A 10,687-nucleotide genomic window follows, 5' to 3' on the forward strand; every position below is an offset into this window, starting at 1 on the left:
ACACACACACACACACACACACATACACACACACACACACTCCCTGCCATCCAACAGAGCATCTGCTCCCAACATGGCAGCCTGCAGCCCTCCCTCCTTCCCGCTCTCCTCTTCCTCCCTCCCTCTTGGTTTGCTCTGGATAAAGTGAGCTTCCCATCTCCGACCCCGTTACTAACAACCCTCCAGTATTTTCACCTGTCCTGGCTGCATCCCAGGTCCCAGGACTTCTTGAAAACGTCTGTCAAGTGAGAAAAAACACAATTATGAATTTGACACCCATCTAAATTAAGTAGATTTTGAGAAATCTGACTAGATGTCCAATTACTTCTTCGCTGTTGAGTTTTAAATGTACTCACTGGCCTCATCACGCACAGAATTGTGGCTTTAACACACCGCCAGTGTCAAGTCAGTGCTTTAACAGCCACTACGTTTTCAGCCTGAGGTGAAAAGTCAAAGTAATGATGCCTTTCTGCTTCGCATGTCGTATGAAGATGTATGAAGTTCCTATGAAAATCAGAAATTTGGGACACAGCCATGGAGAAGACTTTTAACTAACCAGATAACTCACATCCGTCTCCTTTTGCCAAACTAATAGTGTTGATATAACTGCACCTTGGGAGCCCTCCTCAGACGCCTTGTTTGCCAAGTCTGCACCGGTTCAGTGGTCCAAACTAACTCTCTGACACACGTTTCAACAAAGATGTCTTCCTATGTGTCGCCTTGATTGTTGTTAGAAAAATATGTTGATTTTAAATTCTAATAGATACATTCGCCTCAGCTCATGCAACATTTTCTAATTATTACTTCAGAAAAATCAGTAGCAGCAGATAAATATACAGTACAGGCATGTACAGAACAATTCCAGTAGATGAGCAGCAGCAGTACTGTGTGTGTATTGTATGAGAGGTTTGTGTTATTGTCAGCACCAGGGGGGTCCAGGGGCCGTATGCCTCCCTGGGCCTCCCTGGGGGGGTTATTTACCCCGTAACATAGATGCAGTACTGCTGAGTCTGTCACATTGAACATGCACTCAAAATGCAGACACACACACACACACAAGACCACACTCAAAACGACTACACATACCGTATACAGTATGAATATGCACACAGACCACCACGTGAGTGCGCTCTGTATATAACATAAATCTTTAACTGCTGTATCACACACACACACGCTTGCTCGCATTGCTTACACAGCGACACTCCCTCTGCCAGGGCCAGTTCATTCAGATGAAGGATGACGACCCACGAGAGGCACACACAACCTCTGAAATTAGACACATTTATAACGGCTGTGACAAACACGCACAAACATGGGAGACACACTGTTTCTCATTTTCTCTCATATACAAACACAGTGCACCTCCCTCCCTTGTTTACTCTTTGCTTTTTTTTTTCCATGAACAAAGACTGTTTTCACCTCCACGTTGCTGTGGCGCTCTGTTGGGCAGATGGTTGTCTGATGGACTTATGAATCTGGACTCTTTTACCTGCTTTATCTGTCTGCCACCTGCCACCTGCCACCTGCCCACCCCGACTCTCCTAATTGTACTATCAATACAGCCAAATCCCATAATAACAGTCTATAAACCTCTAAGTAGTATTGCATTCTTTTTTTTTTCTTTTTTTTCGCTGATGATGCTCTTTAATACCTGATTAAATATTGCCAAGACACGCTGCCCGCAAACCTTTCAGGAAGTCAGAGGTCAGTCGGAGTAAAACTAATCTTCCAAATTACATGGCAGACGACGTGCAGCTGAATTTTTAGAGGCTCAGCACAGTTTGGAAAAAATAATAAGTTAAAATGTCTGACCTTCTGACGGAGCTCCTTCTGCCTCAGCGGTCAGTGTCGTTGGGACATGGTGCTGTCTCACGTTTGTCAGCTCAGATATATGAATGTGCAGGAGAAGGTCATTTATCTGAGTGTGTGTGTGTGTGTGTGTGTGTGTGTGGAGGCTATCCCTCAGCCAATGCCTCATCAGGGGTAATGGGCCATGATGAATCAAAACCTAATCAATGTGCATTACCATTTATTCCCACGTTCGCCCTCTGCCGCCCGGCGGGCAAAAATCAACATCATTTAGTTAGACCAGACCAGATGCAGTCCGCATCCCATGTTGTGTTGAATCAGTCAGCATGTTTCACTTTGATGACAAGGCATGTACACACACACATACACACACACATGCGCTCAGTGTGGAATAAGCAGGGTAGGGTACACCCTGGAGGATCTATGACACATAAAAGAGATCGATTAGTATTGGTTTTACTGGAGAGTGTCAGTGTCGCTGGAGCTGGAATTATATTTCCAAGGCCTTCGCTTTACCTCACCAAGAAATATTTCTGGAGGAAGTGATACACACAATGTTGTGATACATGACAAATGTGCGCTCACACAAGTACACAGTCTATAGGGGTGTTCCTGCTACTGGAAATAGAACTGTTAGATTCCTCAGAGGCTAGAAAACCAACAGTGTTGTTGAACTGTTTTCATTTCATCCATATGTACCACACTTTTGCTCCATATCTGATTATGTAATGACCACAATCTCTTCTGAAGCTAATGATCGACCTTTAAAGGATACATCCGTCAATATTGTGTATATAATATCGACAAATCACATGAAAAGGCCAAAATCAGCAACAAATTAATCCCACTAACAAGGATTGCGACTATGTCCGCCCCCACCCCCACCCTAAAAAAACTATTAAAAAAAAAAAAAATCTCATAAACTACACTGTTACACCGCACATATAGAAATCTACAATACCCAGCTGGTTCAGGAGAGTTTACAGCTTTAAAAAAAAACTAAACTATAAATTTGTGGCCTGTTTTTGAAGATTCATATCTTCAGCATGAGGCAGTGTGGGCTCGGGGCCAAGTGCCGCAGGCAGGTCGGGGGGAAGTCAGGAAATATTGCTCATGCGTTGCTGTTGTTAGTCTTGTCATGGATTTGTCGACATAAAGGAAAACACAGAGTAACAGCATCCTCATCGTTAAAATCTGTACTTACACAGGAAGACGTTGTGTTTTCAAATGGAACTGTTCATGCCAGGTTGTCATTGACTAATATGAATGCATAAGGTGGCTCAGGATAACTGAAGTGGCTGAAAAGGCCTTGTCATGCATATCAGTGTTTAGTTGTAACTGTAAAATGCCCCTTCTTCATCTTAGTGTCCTCCTTGTGCCTACAGTCGGTCATGTTTTATTTATGTGTTGACTCTCGCATGTGTTGTGTGTTTCTTTTGCATGCCATTCTTCAGTGTGCGTTGTTGTTGTTGTTGTTGTTGTTGTCATACAGTAGGTCTCAATGTCTTTTCCACATGTAGAAACACACCTTTGTTAGTTGTCCTGCCATTCCAGTGAGATCTCTCCCTTTCTACCGGAGTCTCCTTTCTGTTTGCGCTGTTTCCCCCCTGTGTGTGTGTATGTGTGTGTGTACAGGTGTGCGTTTGTGCTGGACCATGGTTGCCGCTGTGTCCCACCTGCATTGTGACGTCCCCGGGGGGTTGTGCACGTTGTCATTTTCTGTTAAACAGCACTTTTCTTTTCCCCTCTCTTCCCCCTTTTGTCCCATTTGCTCACACCGCCCACTCTTGTTGTTTTTTTTTTTGTCCCCGTTGACTGTGTGCGGCGGCGTTGCGCTCAATCCTGTGCCGTGTTAATTTTTTTGAACCCCCTCCCCTCACCCCTGGTGCTTCTCTTGTGGTTTTTGTTTTTGTTCTTGTAGTTGCAGGACCCCCGCATGTATGATCAGGTCTATAGGTACTTAGACCTTCCAGGGCAGGTATGTGAAAATACAGCGATTATTTCAAAAACACTGTGTGATTTCTGATTTCTGCTACAGCTGCTCACTTTCTTTCTTTCTTTTTTTTCTACAATCCTGTAAAAGTGTGTGTTGAAAGTCAGTCATGCTGAAGTCTGGGAGACAGGGAGTGCTGTTTGATGATGATCATGAGATTCTTATTGTTGCAATATACACAAATATTTTCAAATTGTCACTTTTTTTCTAAGTGCTTCACCCACTATGGTGATTTGATTTGGTCAGTCACTGAGCACTCCCTGTTCCCAGGCTTGGATGATGTATTTTTCTTTTCTGTGAAATTCTTCCCCCTAGAAAAAAAACCCTCTGCTTCCCAACACCTAGTGTCAGACAGATAGAAAGCTCTCCCATGTAAAAAGACAGTGAACTGTTTAAGTGGGAGGCTTTGTATGGATATTTATGTGGGAATGTAGTGTAAAGGGCCAGAGGGGGGGGAGTCGTTTTAAATTTGGATTGGATTGTGTGTTTGGTGTTGTACCTGAAACAGTCAATAATGTTTTTCTTATTTTACTTTTAAATCTCACTCACCTTTTCCTGTTGATGTAGTGAAACAGGCAGTGTGTGTGTTTTTTTGTATATAAGCTGGCATGAAATATATTCGACAGCAGCTGATCTTATCCTCTCTCTCCTCTCTCCCGTCACTATGTTCTTTCCCTCCATCCTCCCAAAACTACCTCTTGTGGATTCATCCTCTTTGATTCTCACCATCTTCCACCTCTTCTCTCTGCCCCCTCTTGTCCCACACCGTCGTCACCGTCATCTCATTCTGAAAAAGCTGAAGGCGATAGACCGTCCGCAGGAACCGGAGAAGGTGCCGCGGGCGCCTCACGACCGTAAAAAGGAGTGGCAGAAACTGGCGCTGGGTGCTGAGCTGGCCCAAGACATACCTGAAGAGAAACACAGAGAGGCCAACGGATCTGCAGGTTACCACAACAACCGGTATGTGTAGGTGGAGGTTCAGTATTTATCAACCATCGTCGGACATTTGTTCGTATCATGCTTAAGTTCTCAGACACGCATTTAGATCTACACTGGGCATAAAGGACATATTTTAAGTGAATAACAGGTGTCAAACTAACATGGAAGCAGCAGAAATATAATAACTTGTAATTTAAAATATCAGTGAGCTTCAACAGTGCTGATTGGGTAAACACCGATTTATCAGCAGGTTGCCATCACTCCATCTACAAAAATAAATTGTACCCACTCCGCTGAGAATGGCTCCTTGCAATTTACACTTCACTGGTGCGGAGGAAACGCAGCTACGACAGCAATGATTAAGGTCCCCTCGCAGTTGTGATTGCATTTATTGTGCCTCAAAGCTCCAACGCCACTCATATTCAGTAATTTCCCTGCCAGTCAACGTGATAAATAAGAAAAGATTTTATGCAAATTGGCGGTTTTCTTGGATTTGTCAGCGTAACGAACAGCTGTCACAAATATCCTTTCTTTGCGCGCAGATGAGGATGGATTTCATGCAGAGTATCAGCTCATATAGGTGGTCATGAACGCATGCTAAGGTTTGCATGATGGACAGATGTGCACAGCAGCACCACTCAAGTGATTTTTTTGTAGCTAAGGCACATTTGCATTTATTGTTTTAGATTTTTTTTAAAAAGAAGAAAAGAATATATATTTACACAGAACCAAATGAAAGTCTGGTGTGAGCAATTAGCAGCGACGCAAATTAACTGTCATTTTCGATGAGGGCTGAAATAAAAGCGTGTACGAGTGATGGGTGGTTTGTGGACCGGCAGGAAAACGCACAACAACAGTAACAAAGAAATTAGACCAAAAAATAAAACAAAAAATCAGAAGAACAAAAACACAAAGACAAGTCAAGGACAAGTGGGAAAATGAAAACGTAACTCTCTGCTCAGGGCTCAGTACATGGAGCATTTGGACGGGCATTTCTCGCTGGCGGCGCTGCCCTACAGCCAGATGAACGAGCTGCTGAACCGTACCGGAGACAGAATGTATTCACGGCCCCACGACCCTCCACCGCCACCTCCTCCCATGCACCCACTGGGAGAGATCAAGCCACCCTCTGTGATCAGGTGGGACAGGAGACCACACACACACACACACAGACACACACACACTCACACAGTCTCAGTTTCATGTCCCCTCTGAAACCTTTATTTAATGGTTTTCCATAGTAGTAAAAATAACAATCTATAGGAGGTTAGTGCAGCTCTGGGATTAGACTCTCAAGCAGAGGGAATGTGTCTCTCTCAAAATTTCAACCCTGTCCTCGTCGCTTTGTTTCTTTCACTTGTTTTTTTCCCACCTCCTCCTTTCTTTTATGGATCAGTTGACTACACGTTTCTTTTTTTGTTTCTTCGAGTATTTATTCTGTGTAAGACGACAAAGGTTTTTCACTCTGTTAGAGCGTAACGGGAAAAAAACTGAGAGAAAAGGAGGGATGGAATGAATGGAATGCTAGATGGATGGACAGATGAAGGTTTAGTGGACCAAAGACGAAGGGGGGAAAAGGAAAAGGCTCAGAGAGAAGGGCAGGATCAATAAAGTGTTAAGGCCACTGAGCGTATTATGGGTTGTTTTTCTGCTGTGCACTTTAGCTGCATATGTCACAGTTTGAAGGGATGGAGAGATCAGAGGGAATGATTAAGGCTGCGGCTGCACCACCACAGAAATATCATTGATTTTTTTTTCTTTTTTCACAAGTCCTCGCGGCTATCGTCTCCTCTTCCTCAAAACCCTGTCCATCCCTGTCTTCGTCTGTCCCCTCTTCTTATTTTCATCTCTTTTTTTAGTCTTTTTCTGACCTTTTCATGCCGGCGTCTCTTCCCTCTTACAACCGACTATCATTATGTTCCGCGGCTCATTTTCTCACTTTACCCCCTCTCAAATCTTCTCCGCGTTTAATGCAGCTCTTTGTGTAGATATTGATACGGATTCGGCCTTGGAGGAAGTACTCAACACGTTATTTTCCACCCCCATTCTCTCTCTCTCGCTTTTTGTCTGCAGCAATTTTCTCCGTAGGAAGAATATTGTGAACACGTCTGTCTTTGTGTTGCAGTGTACTGGTTAGTGGCTCCATCCACCCACACAGCCTCAGCATCAGTCAACGGCCAATACTCTGTCTTTAATGTGCGAGTTAGCTGCGGTGGGGCTTCAATACTTCCCTCTGATATGCACCATCCTTTAACCTATAATTTGGCATGGTGACACTCAGTCAGACATTCTTTGGTGTACTCGGATTTCCCGTATATAACAAGGACAGGTGGCGGAGATAAGAACCCCCTACTGCGCCGTCACCGCTCCGGCCAAACTCCTAAACCTCTCTGGCAACATGGCAGCTTTAAAAAGCCACTGTCTGTGTGTGATTATGACTTCCGCCGGTCTCAGCCTGTGTAAACAGGCTTCACAGCAGCCGAGTCTGATGCACCGCTGCACATTTTTAATTGAAAAGAAATGATTTGTCTCATGAGCTAATGGAGCACTTAATTTCCAATGTTGTTGAGCAAAACAGAAGAAAATAATCTTGATCTTGGTTTGTAGTCCTTCAGTGACACTCGTGAATGGACACCTCACTGAGCCCTGCCTCCACTCACTACATTGCAGATGAGGTATTACGCCGTGGCTAAAGCTGCGTCCCCAGCACAATAACACAACACTCAGCCAGCGACGATCGTGTGGAAGCTGTGGAAACAAAGAGCCAGAGTTGTCCGGTGTAATAAGGAAATAAGCAACAGACACAGAGATGAACTTCTCAGCTGTTTCCCATCATCATCCTTCTGTCTGTCTCTCTCTCTGCTTCCCTACAGCTCCAGTTCAGGTTTTTCCGACAGCAGACCCCAGTCTCCGGCCCGGACGGCAGGCCTCAACTCCAACACTCCTCCTCCTCCGCCTCCCCCTCTCCCCCCTCCTCCTCCTCCCTTACCATCCTCAGGCCTGCGGGGCACCCCTCCGCCTCCTATTCCTCCGCTGCCAGTGCAGCAGCAGCCCCCAGCCATCCCTCCGCCCCCTGCTCCTCTCCAGATCGCCCCCGGCGTGCTGCACCCGGCCCCTCCGCCCGTGGCGCCACCGCTCCACTCCTCCTCCCCGGCCCGTCTCCAGCAGGTCCTGGACAAGGGCCCACCCATGGGCTCTGGGACGCAGTCGGACGGCACCATCCTGCCTCCTCCCCCGCCGCCTCCCCCTCTGCCCCTCCCCGGAGCGCGGAGCTCCTCTCCCTGTCTGTCGGGCCCGCCACCGGTGCCGGCCTTCCCCTCAGCAGGAGCCATGGCCTCGCCGCCGCCCCACGCCATCCACGATTTGGGGTCCAAGAGGCACCATCCAGCCAATCTGCCGCCCATCAGCGATGCACGCAGCGTCCTGCTGGAGGCTATCAGAAAAGGTGGGTCATGTTTTACCAAAATGTTTGAAACCTTCCACAGTTTGCAGCTAAAAGTGGAGGACAGGAGCCACAATTTGGTCGTCAAAATGTGTTTGATGATGAATTCAGTGGCTCCAGCTTCTTAAATTTGAATATATTCTACATTTGATTTTCTGAAACATACAAGACAAACATATAGGAACGTATATTCGTTGTGTTTTGTACTGATGGCCAAACATGGGAAATGAAATATTTGTTTGCATCCAAAATTTTAATGAGATTGAACTTGATCAATGAGTTTTCTATCCTACTTTGTCTACCAGTCAATAAAAGCCTTGATTATGTTTAAGTACTCGGAACAATTAGACTATTGTAAGCCATGACATTGGATCATCGTGTTCTTTATTTTCCTGCACAGGCATACAGCTGCGAAAAGTGGAAGAGCAACGAGAGCAGGAGGCTAAACACGAGCGTGTCGGGAATGACGTGGCCACCATCCTGTCACGCCGCATCGCCGTGGAGTACTCCGACTCCGAGGACGAGTCTGAGTTCGACGAGGGAGACTGGATGGAGTGATGGTGGGAGTCAGGAAGATGGGGAAAAAAAAGCAGCAATGTGGCAGGAGATGACGAACATGTTCAGGTGCTCCCTCCCCCCTCAAGAAAAAAAAAGAGCCTGCACTCCACACCTCGCCATCGAAGAGAAACATGGTTGTTTCCCACTTTTTCTCTGTCGAGCTTTTTTATCTCGTCATATCTCTGTCTTGTTGTGGTTTGTGTTCAGAGGAGAGTCTCCACGTCGCCCTCGTCCGTCTTTCTAGTGTTCCAAGACAAGTTTTTTTGCATTCATTCTTCTCTTCACAACCACACGACCTTGTTTCCGCTGGATTTCTTGTGATGAAATCCCCCATGTTTACTATTGTTATACAGGAAAATAACTTTTTTTTTTGAAGAACCACTTGTTTTTGTTAATCTGTACATTGCTATAAAGACAAAAAAAAGGTAAAAAAATGGAGGCATGTTGCATCTATCTTTAGTTCTTTAACACAGTTTTGCCACCTGGTGGCTCAACATGGCATTGAATGAATGCTGTTTTTATTTTATCGTCTCTTATTTACCTTTTTTCTTCTGAAACATTTGCGGTTTTATTAGGCCAGTAGTTGCCGATGGTGACCACTAGATGAACGGTCACTCAGTCTGAACACCAGCTGGGTCATCTTTTGTTTTCTCTCTCTCGTTATCAGGACTGACTTTACCACTAAGAACAAGCAAAAGATTGTGTTGGTTTGTCATGTGATGATTGTTGTATGGTTGAAACATGAGGAAGGGGAAGCATATGGTCGCCTCCGGCAACGTGTGTGCATATCCATCCACTTACATCTGACCTTTACCCCAGGGAAATGTATGCCAAGAGATTGAGCTTTCTGTGTCTGTCCAGGTTCTGAGGAACCACGTACGCTCATGTTGACATCAGGCAATGTCTACCATAAACACTGAGCCATGGGTTTTTAAGTATAACGAGCTTGTTACGTCATTCGCCACAGATATGGACACTGGAAGTGATTAGATGCTGTAGATGTACATCAGATTTCCTGCCTCTCTTATTGTCCCTGATGAATATTCAGTGTGCCGAGGAAAACTTTGAATTCCGGGAAAGGTACCCATGATGAGGTACAAACCACTCAACATTACAGAAGGCAGCTTTTCCCCTCAGATCCCCCTTTTACCGTGTACCTGCCCACTAACGAGACGCCTTACCTCGTTTGGTTCTACAGCAGCAAAATAATTAATACTGCGCGATACTGCCTTTTCAGGCCTAAAAGAGGAGGATACATCATGCCTTGTTCTGGCTCATTTCAAGGAAAATGTCTGCCATCCTTTTCTGTTCGTTTGTTTGTTTGTTCTTTCTTCTACTTGCCTTATTGTTCGTACAAAACGTATCGTTGAGTTGATGAATGTATTGTGCTGTTACTACTTACTTGCCTGCGCTTGTATGGATTTGCTGTTTCTATGTTTGGGGGACAAAGGGACGAGGGGACAGAAACCCTGGTTTAAAAAACAAGAAAAAAAAAGAAAAAGATTAGATCAATACTGTATACCATGTAACTTATGTAACTGTTGACTGTAACAGTTTGCTTGAATTAATAAAAATCTAATGTTATGTTTCAGCTCTACATGTTATGGGTTGATTGTTGTTGAGCTGAGTTTGAATTTCGTTGTTGTTACTGGATATGACTGATGTGATTGTTGGGGGTGGTTCAGTTCTACAGAGACAACTTGAAATCTGTCTGTAGCTGTTTTCATAGTAACAAAGGTCAAACCCGTAAAAGTGCTAATTAATCCACAGTAGGCTGAAACATGACCAAGACTTGATGAGGTGAAGCCCATGAATGAACTCATTTTCAGATACAAATGACTCCTATTTTAAGGATGATTGTAAAATGCATATATTATTTTAAAAGCACATATTCAGGTTATTGCGAAACCAAATCAAACCAAGTTTGTCGGACCAGTGGAACC

The 10,687-nt window shown here is 44.8% G+C and overlaps 1 protein-coding gene across 6 annotated transcripts in view; it reads left to right on the plus strand.

Annotated features, from left to right (window-relative positions):
- wasf1 (WASP family member 1) overlaps positions 1 to 10,341 on the plus strand; it is a 57,006-nt gene extending 46,665 nt beyond the window's left edge. For 2 of the 6 annotated variants that reach the window (XM_085770094.1, XM_085770093.1), the window contains 5 exons: positions 3,734 to 3,790; positions 4,602 to 4,765; positions 5,707 to 5,883; positions 7,618 to 8,189; positions 8,587 to 10,341. In XM_085770094.1, coding sequence (XP_085626220.1) covers positions 3,734 to 3,790; positions 4,602 to 4,765; positions 5,707 to 5,883; positions 7,618 to 8,189; positions 8,587 to 8,744 — 1,128 coding nt within the window. In that variant the 3' untranslated portion in view covers positions 8,745 to 10,341. The remainder of the gene's footprint in view (positions 1 to 3,733; positions 3,791 to 4,601; positions 4,766 to 5,706; positions 5,884 to 7,617; positions 8,190 to 8,586) is intronic. The other 4 variants (XM_085770097.1, XM_085770096.1, XM_085770095.1 and 1 more) reach the window with 3 other exon arrangements.
- The last annotated feature ends 346 nt before the right edge of the window (positions 10,342 to 10,687 follow it).

The sequence above is a fragment of the Trachurus japonicus genome, chromosome 24 (assembly GCF_045865225.1).
Source record: "Trachurus japonicus isolate A0001 chromosome 24, Traja_1.0".
Taxonomy (NCBI): domain Eukaryota; kingdom Metazoa; phylum Chordata; class Actinopteri; order Carangiformes; family Carangidae; genus Trachurus; species Trachurus japonicus.